The sequence below is a fragment of the Dendrobates tinctorius genome, unplaced genomic scaffold (assembly GCF_039654945.1).
Source record: "Dendrobates tinctorius isolate UK_male_01 unplaced genomic scaffold, ASM3965494v1 ptg000037l, whole genome shotgun sequence".
Lineage (NCBI taxonomy): Eukaryota > Metazoa > Chordata > Amphibia > Anura > Dendrobatidae > Dendrobates > Dendrobates tinctorius.
In genome coordinates, this window is record NW_027361705.1 from 21,266,625 (window position 1) to 21,284,564 (window position 17,940).

The window sequence follows — 17,940 nt, forward strand, 5'->3', positions numbered from 1 at the left end:
ATTTTAGGGCCTAGGGTAGGCTTCAATAGACAGAACACGGCAGCCGTGTGGCCTGTGTAGCTGAGGCCAGGTAGGCTACAGTTAGAGTAGAATCATTCTGTGCTCATTGTTTTGTTTTGCCTGTTTGAAATATATTGATCTGTAATAGTTGGAGCACCGTGCTATTTGACGGCCCAGCTAAAGAATACAGCTCTTGTAAATTATCTTTTGCCATTGCATACCCGTTTGCACCTTCCTCATCCACTTCATTCTTTGCCTTCCAATAAATTTACCCTTTGTTGCTTGCACCTCATCTTGTGTACCGTAGTCTCCCTACACTGTGGTGGCTCCCCTGGCCATCGCTTCATCCTGGGCCTAGAGCCCATGTGGACTATTCGGGCGCCCGGGCCCTTCTGCCTACCCTAGAGAATATTCCTAGCTTACCACTCAGCAGCCCCTCCTATAGTTAACCCTTTCCTATACTATTCACTAGCTAAAAGCTCTGTACACTATAATACCCCCATCTAGTGGCCAATCCAATAACTACACTTACCCTATACAATATACAAAGCAGCATTACAATGGTATAACATTACACGTATATACATTTAGCAAGACACGGTAATACACATAACAGTGTAGCAGTACCATTATATAGACGTGGTAATACACTTAATCGTGTAGCAGTGCCATTATGTATTAACAAATATACATACACTGATAATATACCGCATCGGAACGAAAGAGAAAGGCAAGGGCATTACCGTAATTTATCACTCCTCCTACAATGCCTGCTGTCTACCTATGTTTTTCAGTAACTCTGTTATCTGCCCGTGTTGTTCTGTAACTCTGCTACCTGCCCGAGGTGTTCAGCAACTCTGCTATCTACCCGAGGTGTTCAGTTAAGCACCCGTTACACATAATGATGTCCCAGCGATCCCACCAACGATCCGACATGGATGGGATCTCTGGGAGATGTTAGGCTGATCGCTGGTGAGCTGTCACATAGACAGCCCCTCCAGCGATCTGGACCAGAGAGCACGCTGGTATTCAACGTAAACATCGGGTTTCGAAGCCACGGGGCTCTTAGAAACCCGATCTTTACCCTAGATACCAGCATGCACTGCAGGGCAGGAGGTGGAGGCAGAGCGGCGCACAGACCGGATCAGCAGATAGCAGAGCTTCTCCGGTCTGTCCGTGCGCCACTCTGCCTCCACCTCCCGCCCTGCAGTGCACGCTGGTAACTAGGGTAAACATCAGGTTTCTAAGAGCCCCGCGGCTCTTAGAAACCCGATGTTTACGTTGGCTACCAGCGTGCAGCGTCACTCATCGCTGGCTCCCGTTGCCACATGCAGCGATGCGCGCTGGCCAGCGGGAGACCAGCGATGAAAAAACGGGCCAGGATGATCCAGCACAATCAGCGATACCCGGCAGGGGGGCCGGTCGCTGCTGGATGTCACACACAGCGATATCGCTGGAGAGATCGCTGATGTGTCACAAAATCAGCGATCTCGCCAGCGACATCGCTGTGTGTAACGGGGCCCTAACTCTGCTATCTGCCCAAGGTGTTCAGCAACTCTGCTATCTGCCCGAGATGTTCTGTACTTCTGCTATCTGCCCGAGGTGTTCAGCAACTCTGCAACCTGCCCGAAGTATTCTATACCTCTGCTATCTGCCCGAGGTGTTCAGCAACTCTGCAACCTGCCCGAAGTATTCAATACCTCTGCTATCTGCCCGAGGTGTTCAGCAACTCTGCAACCTGCCTGAGGTGTTCAGCAGCTCTGCTACCTGTCCGAGGTGTTCAATACCTCTGCTATCTACCCGAGATGTTCAGCAACTCTGCACACTGCCCGAGGGGTTTAAAAACTCTGCAACCTGCTCGAGATGTTCAGCAGCTATGCTGTCTGTCTGAGGTGTTCAACAGCTCTGCTATCTGCCCGAGGTGTTCAGTAACTATGCAACCTGCCCGAGGTGCTCAGCAGCTCTGCTATCTGTCCGAGGTGTTCAGCAGCTCTGCTATCTGTCCGAGGTGTTCAGTAACTCTGCTATCTGCCTGAGGCGCTCAGCAGCTCTGCTATCTGTCCGAGGTGTTCAGCAGCTCTGCTATCTGTCCGAGGTGCTCAGCGGCTCTGCTATCTGTCCGAGGTGTTCAACAACTCTGCTATCTACCCGAGGTGTTCAGTAACTCTGCTATCTGCCCGAGGTGATCAGGAGCTCTGCTATACGTCCAAGGTGTTCAGCAACTCTGCTATCTGCCCAAGGTGTTCAGCAGGTCTGCTCTCTGCCCGAGGTGTTCAGCAACTCTGCTATCTGCCCGAGGTGATCAGGAGCTCTGCTATACGTCCAAGGTGTTCAGCAGCTCTGCTATCTGTCCAAGGTGTTCAGCAGCTTTGCTATTTGTCCGAGGTGTACAGCAACTCTGCTATCTGCCCGAGGTGCTCAGCAACTCTGCTATCTGCCCGAGGTGATCAGCAGCTCTGCTATCTGCCCGAGGTGCTCAGCAGCTCTGCTATGTGCCCGAGGTGATCAGCAGCTCTGCTATCTGCCCGAGGTGCTCAGCAGCTCTGCTATCTGCCCAAAGTGATCAGCAGCTCTGCAACCTGCCCGAGGTGCTCAGCAGCTCTGCTATCTGCCCGAGGTGTTCAGCAATTCTGCTATCTGCCCGAGGTGTTCAGCAGCTCTGCTATCTGCCCGAGGTGTTCAGTAACTCTGCAACCTGCCCGAGGTGCTCAGCAGCTCTGCTATCTGTCTGAGGTGCTCAGCAACTCAGCTATCTGCCTGAGGTGCTCAGCAGCTCTGCTATCTGTCCGAGGTGCTCAGCAACTCTGCAACCTGCTCAAGGTGCTCAGCAGCTCTGCTATCTGCCCGAGGTGCTCAGCAATTCTGCTATCTGCCCGAGGTGCTCAGCAACTCTGCTATCTGCCCGAGGTGTTCAGTAACTCTGCAACCTGCCCGAGGTGCTCAGCAGCTCTGCTATCTGTCTGAGGTGCTCAGCAACTCAGCTATCTGCCTGAGGTGCTCAGCAGCTCTGCTATCTGTCCGAGGTGCTCAGCAACTCTGCAACCTGCTCAAGGTGCTCAGCAGCTCTGCTATCTGCCCGAGGTGTTCAGCAATTCTGCTATCTGCCCGAGGTGTTCAGCAGCTCTGCTATCTGCCCGAGGTGTTCAGTAACTCTGCAACCTGCCCGAGGTGCTCAGCAGCTCTGCTATCTGTCTGAGGTGCTCAGCAACTCAGCTATCTGCCTGAGGTGCTCAGCAGCTCTGCTATCTGTCCGAGGTGCTCAGCAACTCTGCAACCTGCTCAAGGTGCTCAGCAGCTCTGCTATCTGCCCGAGGTGCTCAGTAACTCTGCTATCTGCCCGAGGTGCTCAGCAACTCTGCTATCTGCCCGAGGTGCTCAGCTACTCTGCTATCTGTCCGAGGTGCTCAGCAGCTCTGCTATCTGCCCGAGGTGTTCAGCAATTCTGCTATCTGCCCGAGGTGTTCAGCAGCTCTGCTATCTGCCCGAGGTGTTCAGTAACTCTGCAACCTGCCCGAGGTGCTCAGCAGCTCTGCTATCTGTCTGAGGTGCTCAGCAACTCAGCTATCTGCCTGAGGTGCTCAGCAGCTCTGCTATCTGTCCGAGGTGTTCAGCAACTCTGCAACCTGCTCAAGGTGCTCAGCAGCTCTGCTATCTGCCCGAGGTGCTCAGTAACTCTGCTATCTGCCTGAGGTGCTCAGCAGCTCTGCTATCTGCCCGAGGTGCTCAGCAACTCTGCTATCTGCCCGAGGTGCTCAGCTACTCTGCTATCTGTCCGAGGTGCTCAGCAGCTCTGCTATCTGCCCGAGGTGCTCAGCAACTCTGCTATCTGCCTGAGGTGCTCAGCAGCTCTGCTATCTCCCCGAGGTGTTCAGTAACTCTGCAACCTGCTCAAGGTACTCAGCAGCTCTGCTATCTGCCCGAGGTTTTCAGCAACTCTGCTGTCTGCCCGAGGTGCTCAGTAACTCTGCTATCTGCCCGAGGTGCTCAGTAACTCTGCTATCTGCCCGAGGTGCTCAGTAACTCTGCTATCTGCTCAAGGTGCTCAGCAGCTCTGCTATCTGCCCGAGGTGCTCAGTAACTCTGCTATCTTCCCGAGGTGTTTAGTACCTCTGCTATCTGTCTGTGGATAACAGGACTTTATTAGACGTCTAGTTTACATTCTACATGTCCATGTTCCATGTGCACCATCTGGCTGCTATACCGACTCCCGTGGCCCGTGTGCCCACTCGTTCCTTGGGCTTAGAGGATCCGCCTCGCCATATAAGCCCGCGGTATGTACCCGTTACTAAAACATTACAACTGACCTGATGATAGAAAACTGTAAAGGATACTTGATGTTGTGCTGGACATCGGGTGCGTGCTGGGATCGGGCGACGCTCCTTCCAATACGCTCTCGCTTGTGACAGCATGTGCTTAGTCATCTAGTCAGCAGTAGGATTTGGCTAAGCGGAAAGCTTGTAAATTCTGCGCCGTTTTATAGAAAGCAAGGGCAATCTGTCATGTCAATATTTTATCTGTTTTTATGTGATGGAGCGTCTGTTGATGTCACAATGATTCGTTTTGCTGAGTGTGAAGGGGAAGTTGAGGATTGCCTGGATAACGCGCGCAGTGAATGATTCCGCTCCTAGATCTCTTACTGTACTGTGCTTCGAGGCATTGAAGGCAGTAAGGAAAGAATTGAAGCGAGAATATAATCATATCCATGACTCCAAACATGGATCTGTCCCCTCTCCTACACCTCTTTTATGAAGCAAAGATTTGCCCAATTTGTTGCGTATTGTCATTGGCTTCTTTCTCTGACATTTTTTGTAGCGTTAATGCCACCAACTGGAGTAAGTTGGTTTGTGAATGTGGGCGAATGTAAGCATAGTGTATGTGCCGCCATTCTCTGCTGCTGGCTGCCCAGGGAGTGTGCACGTGTCTGTCTGCTGAATGTGCACATCTCCTCGCTGTCTGCTGTACTTGGCTGGTGCCATTTCTGCACAATGAAAACTTTTCCTAAAGAAGCTCAAGGAAATAAAAAGTAATTAAGCAATCCACCATAGAACCCATCCAAGTGCTGCTCTCTTCTTCCTGACCTGGTCCTCGATACACCGGAAATGTCAGTGATTCGCCTTAGCCAGTGATTGGCTGGTTGGGCTTTTCTGTGCATTTCCAGCATGTCGAGAACAGAACCAAGACGAACAGCAGTGACAATCGGATCCATATTACTTGTATTATTTTGAACCAGTCCGAGCCCTTGTAAGAATAATTGAACCTTTTCTTGACACTGCTCATGTTCATTGCGGCTTTCCATCTGAGCTGTTGTTTTCCGGCCTGATGGTAACCTTATTCATATACTATACCACAATTTATGCTTATGTTTATGGCGTCTTAAAAACTTCACATCTACAGCTTTTATAGATTTGATTTCATTGTTTAAAGGGAATCTGTCACCAGGATTTTGCCACCTAATCCGAGAGCGGCATAAGGTAGGGGTAAAGATACCGATTCCAGCAATGTATCACTTACTAGGCTGCTTGCTTCAGTTTTCATAATCTCATGCTGATAAAACTGTGATTTTATCACTAGAGGACTAGTAAACCTGCTGTCATGCAGTCCTCCATATTCATGAGCTCTGTATATTCCCATCCCCACCACTGATAGGCAGTTTTCCACCTATGTACAGTATACAAAGAAATCAGCCAATCAGTGGTGTGGATGGGGTTATACAGAGCTCAGCATTCAGAGAACTGCTAGATCTGATGCAGAGAAAACAGGGATTGTATCAAAACTGCAGCAAGTAGCTCAGTAAGTGATACAGTGCTGAAATCAGGGTCTCTTCTGCTTCATTTTGCTGTTCTCACATGGGCTAGCAAAAACCTTGTGACAGATTCTCTTTAATAAGATATTCATAGCTTAGAGTCTTATGACCTATCCACATGGAAGTGTGGCTTTTTATTCAATTCGGTGGGGACAGTGATGGACGGGGTTCAGCAAGTCGAAGCTACAGATCCCAAATGGTGAGTGGGTCGCCCTCCCAGGGCTGTGGGGTACTCGGTACCGAGCCGGTGTCGGCGGGATGTGTCACAGCAACGGTGACCCGGTCCGTGGCCCTGGGCGCCCAAGTAATGGGGGAATGGAAATGGTGGAATGTAGTTGATTAAATGAATAGTTCGTGACGCCATCTGTGGTGTTTGGCAAGTGAGATGTTAAGCCGACGCTGCGTGCAGATCCTCTGGGACTGGTGGTGTGGTGCAGCCAAGATGGTGAAGCTCCCCACAGGTGGAGCTGTAGTCCCAGGGCAGTGTAGATGTAGGGGTAGAGGAGAGGCACAGGTGGTGTAGAAGCTGGTACCCAGATGTAGTGGTACAGGGTGTGTTAGTGCAGGAATAATTGGAGGACACCAGGGCATGCAGTTCCAAAGCTTTAATCACAGTCTGTAGTACACACAGGTGCCTGCCTCCGTGCTGTGTCCTCCGGGTCAGGGACTCAGTCAACCTCCAGATCAGATGGAATGCTCCCTTCCAACACTCCGCCAACATGTGCCTTTCTGAACGTCTCCTCTTATAGCGCCTTTAAGTGAAGCACTCCTAGTACTGAGTTACACAGGAGTTCCTCCTGACAGATGTTCCCAAGAACAAAACTTGTACGGCAGACAGCTGTAGCCTGCTTCGGGGACTTCTCACTCCTAAGTCCCGGCTCACTATCAATGTTGCTGTTGTGCTCCCAAGTCTTAGATGGGAGTAGTGCATTTACAGCCCACTACTCCACCGGTGTCTGCTGCAGGACCATTAGTATCCATACAACCTCGGGGACCGGGCCCAGGCCTTGCGCTTAGAACTTCTAGGCAGAGTTCTCTCCTAACCCACGTCCTCTGTTCCCTTTTACTCCTACATTCCGTACTAGTCTCTCCTTCTTATGGAAGATCAGGTTTCTGTTCAATGTCTTTCTCCTTCTTTCCTTTCCCGTGCCAGCAGACCCAAGTCACTGAGATCTGCTGCAGCACCTCCTTCCTCCATGCCTCTCCCAGGGATCTTCTCTCCTCACTCTCCGACTCTGAACTGAACTGCACTCCTAAACCTTCCCGCTCTTTTACTTATTCTAACTCCACCCGCCTCCCAGCACGTTTCGTGTTCCAAGCAGGGAGCCACCAAAGATGCTCTGCTACACTCCAAGCAGGGAGCCGCAATGTGGCTTTGCTGAACTACTGTGTTGTGTGGGATGCAAGTGTTGGAGTGTGGTCAGGAGCCTCCAACCTACCTGGATGGTGGGGTACCACACCTCAGGAGGAGGTGCAGTACCTCTATGGCAACTGAACCCTCAGGGGCGCCACATGAGCGGTCCAGAGGTGGGAAAATCTCATTAGAATAAAGGTAAATAGTCCTTCCATGAATATTACTTTAATTAAATCTGTGTATGTGCTTATAATGTAGAGTGAGTGTATTAATATTCTCGCCTCCCGCTGCTTTCTGGTGTCCGGTGCTGTTCTGCTCCTCTTCTCAGTGACGTCACTGTACTTCAGACTGTACGGATTACTCTATGCTCTATGTGTGAGCCGGAAGTTTCTTGTACAGTGAAAGTCTACGGGCCTTGTTTTGACACTCCATAGGCTTACACTGTAAAGGTCACTTCCGATAACGCAGAGCGTAGCATGACCCGGAGAGTCTGCAGATCGGTGATGTCACTGAGAAGAGAAGCAGAACAGTGCTGGACAACGGAGAGAGCAGGGGTAAGTGAGTCTATCAATACACTTACATTAGCCACACATAAGCATATTTAATGAAAAAATAATCATGGGAGGGCTATACATGTGTATCCTTATTCTCATATGGAAGTAGCAGACATACTATTGCCTCCATGTTTCCTATGCAGAGTATAGGGCAAGTACAGAAGAGACATCAATGAGACTTATCCGGTAACTTCCCTTCTTTTACCTGCTGCTATAAATCAAAAACATTTTTAATGAGTGCAAATAAAAAAAACCCGAAACTTATTAGATTTTTTTTTTTCTGTGTGGAAAATATAAACTTCTGGATTCTGCAGGAAATTGGAAAGTGCTTGTTGTAAGTCACTTTTAGCTTTGGTCGGATGTAATATTCCTGGGCACAAGAGAATGTAAATGAAACAACCAATCTTGTCATATCGCATGTTGGGGAATGATCTTGAATAATTAAGGTTGCCGATTAAAATCACCAAGAGAATATAAAAAGTGAAATGGATGGTAATAATTAGCAAAATGTATCAAAGTTCAGATTCTAAAGATGACTTTTTAATTACTAAGCTATATCAGTCACTGATTTTATTAGCAATTAATTTTACTGCTGTGAATTTAATAGACGTGTAATTCCATCTCTGTAGAAGGTTGTAACAAAAACATATAAAAGTATGTAAGAACGGGACACATACACATGGACACACACGGACACATGGATATACAGAACACACTGACACACATATGGACACACACGGACACAGATATGGGTACACACATGGGCACAGACACGGAAATGCAAATAGGCACAGACATTATTATTATTATTTATTATAGCGCCATTTATTCCATGGCGCTTTACATGTGAGGAGGGGTATACATAATAAAAACAAGTACAGTAATCTTAAACAATACAAGTCATGACTGGTACAGGAGGAGAGAGGACCCTGCCCGTGAGGGCTCACAATCTACAGGGGATGGGTGAGGATACACTAGAGGAGGGTAGAGCTGGTTGTGCAGCGGTTCAGTAGACTGAGGACATACACATGGGCACAGACATGGACTTACACATGGACACACATATGGGCACACAAACGGATACACAGGAACAAATACACGGACACATGGACATACAGTACACATGGACACACATACTTGCACACACATGGACACAGACACAGGGACATACAGTACACATGGACACACATATGGGCACACACATGGAAACACACATAGACACACACACGGACACAGGGACATACAGTACACATGGACACACATATGGGCACACACATGGACACATGGACATACAGTACACATGGACACACATACGGGCACACACATGGACACATGGACATACAGTACACATGAACACACATACGGGCACACATATGGACACACACAGACACACGGACACATGGACATACAGTACACATGGACACACACACGGACACATGGATATACAGTACACATGGACACACATACGGGCACACACATGGACACATTTGGACACAGACACACTCATGGACACATGGACATACAGTACACAAGGACAAACATATGAGCACACACATGGAAATACAGTACAGACGGACACACGGACATACACAGTCACATGGACATACAGTGCAGACAGACACACATGGTCACACACATGGACACATGGACATACAGTAGAGACAGAAACGCATGGACACACACACACGGACATACACATGGGCGCAGACAAGGACACACAGACACACATAGACACGTAAATGGACACACACATACACATGGTCACAAACCGAGACATACATGCACACACAGACACATACATGGACACACACACAGACACATGAATGTACAGTACACACGGACATACACACAGACACACTGACATACAGTACAGACTGACACACATAGACCCACACATGAACATACACATGGACACACAGACACACACAGACACATACACGGACACGCACAGAAATACATATGGACACATAGACAAATACATGGACACAAACCCACAGACATTCACATGGACACACACAGTCACATACATGGACACACACAGACATACACATGGACACAGTCACATACATGGACACACACACAGACATACACATGGGCACACACAGACACATACATGGACATATACATGGGCACACACACACAGAAACACACATGAGCACACACATCGACACATGCAAACAGGAGCACACTTATTGAACCCTGGTCACTCCTCACCTAATCCCTTGGGTTGCCTACTAGAGCCACATGTGTTACACATCTTTTCTCTCTTCCATTTAGGTAGAAACTAAATAAATGAGATGGAGAGTAAAATGATTGACTATCGCATTAGTGGTAAGTAATAATTCATGTTTTTATAGGGGATTTGTGACATAAAAGTCTGAACTAATGGGGATGGTTCCAATTGCAATTAACTTGAGAACATAAAGAAAATGAATGCTATAATACTATATAATATTATACACTCCTCAACATTGAAATTGCGACAAGAAGAAAAAGTGGTGGGATTATGGAAATCGCAGATCTATAGAACTTTAATGATATGAAAATATTGAAGAGTTGGAAAACATTTTTTCAAAACATCTTGGTTTACTCAGTTTTGCGTAAAAGCGTCACACTACATACCTTGGCTGCTATCAGTGAGGTTATTATTGGTTGTCTGAGGAATGGTCTGCCGCTGCTGGCAGCTACTTATGCAATTGCCAACCAACATGGTCCCAGATGTGCTCGATGGAAGACAAGTCTGGAGACAATGCGGACTGTGGTAGCACATTTATGCCACACACGCTGCTCACAGTAGCACGTCGTCTGGTGTTGCCTTTTTGAAAAATAGATCCTGAGTCCCTTTGGAAAAATAGTTGTACCACTGGTTCCAGGGCCAAATCAATCTAACACTGAGCTGTTAGGGTACCTGGAATGAAGACTAGATAGGTCTGGCTAGTGTATATTATGCCCCAACTTACACCATCCACACTATAATCCCACGAGTAGGACCATTGAGATATTCTTATGTAAAGACCTCTTTGTCACATGCCAAGCCTAAGGTGACAGACATATATAAACCATAAGAAGACATTTGCATGACATTGGGCTACTAGCCAGATGACCAGCTGCAGATGTTACATTAACCTCATGCCCCGATCTCAAAGACTGTCACGGTGCAGAGCAGTGCAATGGCGGCTGCAATGGAGGTCTATCTTCATTAGCAATGAGTCTTGCTTTTGTCCTGGATCCAAAGATAGCTGTAAATCAGTCTGGAGACAACACGGCAATGCCAGAAAAGAGGCATTGATAAGGAAACAGAAAAGTGTCCCAGCAACCGTTTTCAACTGAACAACACCAGGCCACATGTTTCATGTGCTACTGTGAGGAGCCCCTGTGGCTTAAACATGCTTCCATGGCTTGCAGGGTCTCTGGACATCTCGAGGGACATCATTGTTCAGCAGTTAAAAAGGAAGCTGCCAGCAGCAGATCTTGATGATTTGCGTGTCCAAGTGTGTCAGAACAGTCCTCAGAAAACAATTAATAACCTCATTGATAGCAGAAAAGTCGGTAAGGGTACCGTTACACTTAGCGATGCACCAGCGATCCCGACAACTATATGGATCGCTGGTGCATCGCTAAGTGGTCGCTAGTGAGCTGCCACACAGCCAGATCTCACCAGCGATATAGCAGCGGTTGGGGTCGCTACTTACCTGTGAGACGCGGCGATCCAGACGTCCTCCGCACGCGTCCACGTGTCGCTCGTCGGCGCCACAGGAAGCCCAGCAGGAAGCGCCCGACGAGAAATGATCCAGGACCTTCTCGCACGATCAGCGATAGCCAGCGGAGGAGTTGGTCAGAGGTAAGTAACACATGTAGCGATATCGCTAGCAATATCGTTGCTACGTCACAAAATCGGTGATGTTACAGCGATATTGCCAGCGATATCACTATGTGTAACGGGGGCTTAAGTGTAGAGATTTTTGTACACAATGTTCTAACTTTATACGAATTAACTCAAAATGCTTTGACAAATTCGTTTCCATTTTTCTTAATTTGCATATGATTAACATGTCTATCCATCCTGTGAATCCAATGACTTTAACTTTTTGATGTTACAATTTCAATGTTAAACAAAGAAATTGGGCACCACCAAAAGAATAATTAAGTGGATCCAACCTAGACCTAAATAGTACATATGTTTCACAAAAAGGAGAGAAAGAAATAGGCCATGAGCAGGGGATCACCCTGAATAGGACATAGCATATATAATACAAATTTTATTAAACACAGCAAACAGCAAAAATTCTTAAAGACATTAAAAATGGTCACAAATGTGACACATACACAAATAATACAATGCTCATAATTAGAGCAACCCACCTGCTACCAACTATCACCCTCACTGAGAATGATGCCTATATCCCAAGGTCCATGTAAACAGGATTCTCAATGGGAGAATTAGTAAGCCCAAACATAGGGGCTAGAGAGGGTCTAAGTGGACAGAGAAAATCTCCATAACCACCCCAAATGATAACCACACATATAAGTCAGCACAATACAAAACCCATGAGAAGTGAAGTGGGGCAGGTAGAGCCAGAGACCCAACGCGTGTCGCCACTCTAGGTGGCTTCGTCAGGGGTACAGATTGCCGGTCAGCTGTGTCAATACATATGGTTGCATAATTGTTGGAATAATGCATATTGATCTGTATGTATTGCAACAACTACTACTGTACTGTTTGATATATTGTGCATATTGTGACATTGTTAACAAAGTTCAGAGAAAAAAAAAAAAAGGAACTGACAGGATGCCCCCTCCTTCTCTTCCCTTTCTTGTTGTTGCAATGCTCCCACGTTGCAAGCCACAGCAGATACCAGACTGATCACATTTCATGCTGTAAGCTGTTCAACCTGGATATGAATAAATCTACATTCTGTGTTGTTGACTCTGGATGTTACGCTGATTAATCCGCTGCTAACAGGTTATGGGCCCAGAGTCCTAGAGCCCCAGATCCCCAGAGCACAGAGAAAAGAAAAGAAAGGAAGACAGCAAAGATGGCCACCAGCAGCAGCAACTCCATGAAGTTTACAGTACCAAGTCTCACTAACCAGGATTATCAATCCTGGAAATTCAAAGTGAAAATGCTGCTGATAAGAGAAGGTACGTGGAAATACACACAGGAGCCTAAGCCTGACCCAGTATCACAGGAGTGGATAGAGATGGATCAGAAAGCACAAAGTACCATATCACTCAGTATAGATGATGATCAGATTGTGCATGTGTGTAAAAGTGAAACTGCAAGAGAAATGTGGGAGCAGCTGGAAAAGGTGCATGAGAGGATAAATTTAAGCAATAAACTTTATCTCATGAGAAAATTGTACCAGTCTAAACTACAGAATGGCCAGGATATGCAGGACTACATAACAAGCATTCTAGAGATTGTAGAATGCCTGAGAGGCTTTGGGGAAGATTTGAAGGACTTTCTTGTAGCCGCATTACTGCTTAGTGGTCTTCCAGAAAACTATGACACGCTTGTAACCGCACTAGATGCGCGCCCAGATGATGAGCTTACATTGGAGTATGTCAGAGGGAAGCTCATAGATGAATATAAGCGAAAAGCGGAAGGTGTAAACAGCAGGACATGCGATGCAGAATCTGCTTTACAGACACAAAATCTAAATGATAACAGAAAGCACCTAAAAGAAACACGTGAATGTTTTGTTTGCAAGAAATCAGGACATTTGAAAGCCGACTGCAGAGTCTGGAAAGCTAGAATGAATAAGCTGAAAAAGCAAAGCAGTCTTCAAAGGGTTAAAAGTGCTGTGTCTGCAGAAAATGATTTTGTGAATACTGAAACTGCATTTACTGTCAGTGTAAATACATCAAAGCATGCATGGTGTATAGACTCTGGAGCAACTAGTCACATGACTAATAACAGGGACTTCTTTTCTAAGCTTAACCAAAGTAAGTCAGAGAAAGTGATTATGGCTAATGGTCAGTACATGACTTCACATCTTATAGGAGATGCTTATATTGATTGTCAAATCTCACCAACACAAAGCAAGAAGATCCCAGTAAAAGATGTGCTCTATGTGCCTAGTCTTGAGAGTAATTTACTTTCTGTGAAGAAACTCTCACAAAACAAGGAAATGAAGTTACATTTAAGCATGATAACTTCATCATCTCAAAAGAGGGCCACACACTAGCAAAAGGAAAAATCACAAATGAACTTTACCAGCTTAAATGAAAAGAGTGTGTGTACACTGCTCAGGAAGAAAGGCACAATAACTGCATTCATGTATGGCATAGCCGCCAAGCACATAGAGACCCAGAAGCAATAAGGAAGTTAGTTCAAAAGCAACTAGCTGAGGACATTACAATTGATCTATGTAACCAGATAATGAAATGTACTAGCTGCATCAAAGGGAAAATGTCTAGAAAAGCTTTTCCTAAGAGAAGTACTACAAGAACAGAACACACACTAGATTTAATACATACAGATGTCTGTGGTACAATGAGCACTCAGACTCCTGGGAAGAAGAGATATTTTCTCACATTTATTGATGATCATTCAAGATATACAGTTGTCCATCTGCTTCACAGCAAGAAAGAAGTTCCAGAGAAACTTGAAGTATATCTAGCTGAGGTATATAATAAATTTGGGAGAATGCCAAAGATTCTACGTGCAGATAATGGGACTGAATACACAAGTAATGAGACACAGAGCATTTTAAAGAAAAATGGAATCCTATTTCAGACCACTGTACCGTACAATCCTGAGCAAAATGGTGTCATGGAAAGAAGGAACCGAACACTCTGTGAAAGTGGAAGAAGTATGTTGTTTGATGCAAATCTGCCCCCAGCATATTGGGGCGAAGCAATCATGACAGCTTGCTATCTTCAGAACAGACTACCAGGTAAAGCTACAGAGAAAACTCCGTTTGAGCAATGGAACAGCAGAAAGCCTAAACTACATCAAATAAGAATATTAGGAAGTAAAGCACTTGTACATGTTCCCAAAGAAAAGCGAACTAAGTTGGAATCTCACGCTAAGGAAGGGATCCTGGTAGGCTACAGTGAAACCCAGAAAGGTTATAGGATTCTACACCCAGAAACAAACAAGGTCACAATAAGTAGAGATGTAGTGATTGATGAGAACTTTGTGTTCCCCAAGTTTTGTGACATCACGCCAGTAGTCCAGCTGAAGTCACAATTACAAGACAATAACAAGGAGGATGTAGAGGTCTGGCTGGATTCTTCAACCACTGAAGGAACAACAAAAAAATCAGGTGAATCTGAAATCAGGAGATCGTCAAGATCAAACAGAGGCATACCAGCTAAACGTCTATCCTACATAGTCAAGACACTACCTGAATCAGAGCCGCAGTCATGGGATGAAATGCAAGAACTACCTGTCCATGAAAGAACAAAGTGGATCAATGCTGCTAATGAGGACAACCAAGGATGCATTAAACTTGCATGCAGTGAAAAGATCAGTGCTAGAACCAAGCACATTGACGTCAGACATCATCATTTACGTGATTTGATAGATCGTGGCATAATTCAGTTCGTCTATTGTGAAACTGATAAGATGGCAGCTGACATTATGACAAAGCCATTGCCACGAGCCAGGTTCCAAGAATTGAGAACCACACTGGGACTAAGAGGATAAGTACAGTCATGGCCAAAAGTTTTGAGAATGACACAAATATTATATTTTCACATGATCTCTGCCCTCTGGTTTTTATGTGTGTTTGTCAGATGTTTTTATCACATACAGAAATATAATTGCAATCATATTAAGAGTAACAAAAGGTTATATTGACAGTTAGAATGAGTTAATGCAGCAAGTCAATATTTGCAGTGTTGACCCTTCTTCTTCAGGACCTCTGCAATTCTCCCTGGCATGCTCTCAATCAACTTCTGGATCAAATCCTGACTGATAGCAGTCCATTCTTGCAAAATCAATGCTTTTATTTTGTCTGAATTTGAAGGTTTTTGTTTGTCCACCCGTCTCTTGATGATTGACCACAAGTTCTCAATGGGATTAAGATCTGGGGAGTTTCCAGGCCATGGTTCCAAAATCTCTATGTTTTGTTCCCTGAGCCATTTAGTTATCACCTTTGCTTTATGGCAAGGTGCTCCATCATGTTGAAAAAGGCATTGTTGATCGCCAAACTGCTCTTGGACGGTTGGGAGAAGTTGCTCTCGGAGGACATTCTGGTACCATTCTTTATTCATGGCTGTGTTTTTAGGCTAGACAGAGAGAGCCCATTCCCTTGGCTGAGAAGCAACCCCACACATGAATGGTTTCAGGATGCTTGACAGTTGGCATGAGACAAGACTGGTGGTAGCGCTCACCTGGTCTTCTCCGAATAAGCCGTTTTCCAGATGTCCCAAACAATCGAAAAGGGGATTAATCAGAGAAAATGACTTTACCCCAGTCCTCAGCAGTCCACTCCCTGTACCTCTTGCAGAATATCAGTCTGTCCATGATGTTTTTTCTGGAGAGAAGTGGCTTCTTTGCTGCCCTCCTTGAGACCAGGCCTTGCTCCAAGAGTCTCCGCCTCACAGTGCGTGCAGATGCACTCACACCTGCCTGCTGCCATTCCTGAGCAAGCTCTGCACAGCTGGTAGCCCGATGCCGCAGCTGAAACACTTTTAAGAGACGGTCCTGGCGCTTGCTGGTCTTTCTTGGGCGCCCTGGAGCCTTTTTGGCAACAAGGGAACCTCTCTCCTTGAAGTTCTTGATGATGCGATAGATTGTTGACTGAGGTGCAATCTTTCTAGCTGCGATACTCTTCCCTGTTAGGCCATTTTTGTGCAGTGCAATGATGACTGCACGTGTTTCTTTAGAGATAACCATGGTTAACAGAAGAGAAACAATGATGCCAAGCACCAGCCTCCTTTTAAAGTGTCCAGTGGTGTCATTCTTACTTAGTCATGACAGATTGATCTCCAGCCCTGTCCTCATCAACACCCACACCTGTGTTAATGGAGCAATCACTGAAACGATGTTAGCTGGTCCTTTTAAGGCAGGGCTGCAATTATGTTGAAATGTGTTTTGGGGGATAAAGTTCATTTTCTAGGCAAATATTGACTTTGCAAGTAATTGCTGTTAAGCTGATCACTCTTTATAACATTCTGGAGTATATGCAAATTGCCATTAGAAAAAATGAAGCAGTAGACTTTGTAAAAATTAATATTTGTGTCATTCTCAAAACTTTTGGCCATGACTGTAGTGTTGAGTGGGGGTGTTGGAATAATGCATATTGATCTGTATGTATTGCAACAACTACTACTGTACTGTTTGATATATTGTGCATATTGTGAGATTGTTAACAAAGTTCAGTGACAAAAGAAAAAAAAAAAGGAACAGACAGGATGCCCCCTCCTCTTCCCTTTCTTGTTGTTGTAATGCTCCCATTTTGCAAGCCACAGCAGATACCAGACTGATCACATTTCATGCTGTAAGCTGTTCAACCTGGATATGAATAAATCTACATTCTGTGTTGCTGACTCTGGATGTTACGCTGATTAATCCGCTGATAACAATAATTAGTAGATAGGGAGCAGCTGCGCCGCTGCTTACCATGACAGGGTTAACATCCAATATATCTGAGAGTCATTGGTTAGTCACTGATCCATAGCTATGGCTGACAGCTCACAGCAGCGGCATGTGACGTCACAGAATGCCAACTGCGCAAGCATCGGTGTCCGGGAGACAAGGCACACATCCTGAATACAGGAAGTGAGAGAGAGCTCAATATTGCTACTGCGCAGGCGCCTGCAGTAGCCTACTGAAGAGACACCTATTTGTGAGGCGCGCTTTGTTTATTATACGCCGACGCTTGCGCAGATAATCATCACAGCAAGTGAGCTGTATATCTTTGAGGGTTAATCGGTCACATGACCGCAAGCGTCCCCTTGATTGGTCTTTCTCATTTATTCGTGACGCGCGCTTTGTCTACTATACGCCGACGCCTGCGCAGTAGGCTACTGCAGGCACCTGCGCAGTAGCAATATTGAGCTCTCTCTCACTTCCTGTATTCAGGATGTGTGCCTTGTCTCCCAGACACCGACGCTTGCGCAGTTGGCATTCTGTAACGTCACATGCCGCTGCTGTGCGCTGTCAGCCATAGCTATGGATCAGTGACTAACCGCTGACTCTCAGGTATATTGGATGTTAACCATGTCATGGTAAGCAGCGACGCAGCTGCTCCCTATCTACTAATTATGCAACCATA

General features: G+C 46.0%; 1 protein-coding gene across 3 annotated transcripts in view; it reads left to right on the forward strand.

Moving 5' to 3' along the window:
* Positions 1-17,940, forward strand: part of SYT12 (synaptotagmin 12) — a 244,929-nt gene that overhangs the window by 67,862 nt on the left and 159,127 nt on the right. For all 3 annotated transcript variants that reach the window (XM_073573892.1, XM_073573893.1, XM_073573894.1), the window contains one exon: positions 9,989-10,042. In XM_073573892.1, coding sequence (XP_073429993.1) covers positions 10,009-10,042 — 34 coding nt within the window. In that variant the 5' untranslated portion in view covers positions 9,989-10,008. The remainder of the gene's footprint in view (positions 1-9,988; positions 10,043-17,940) is intronic.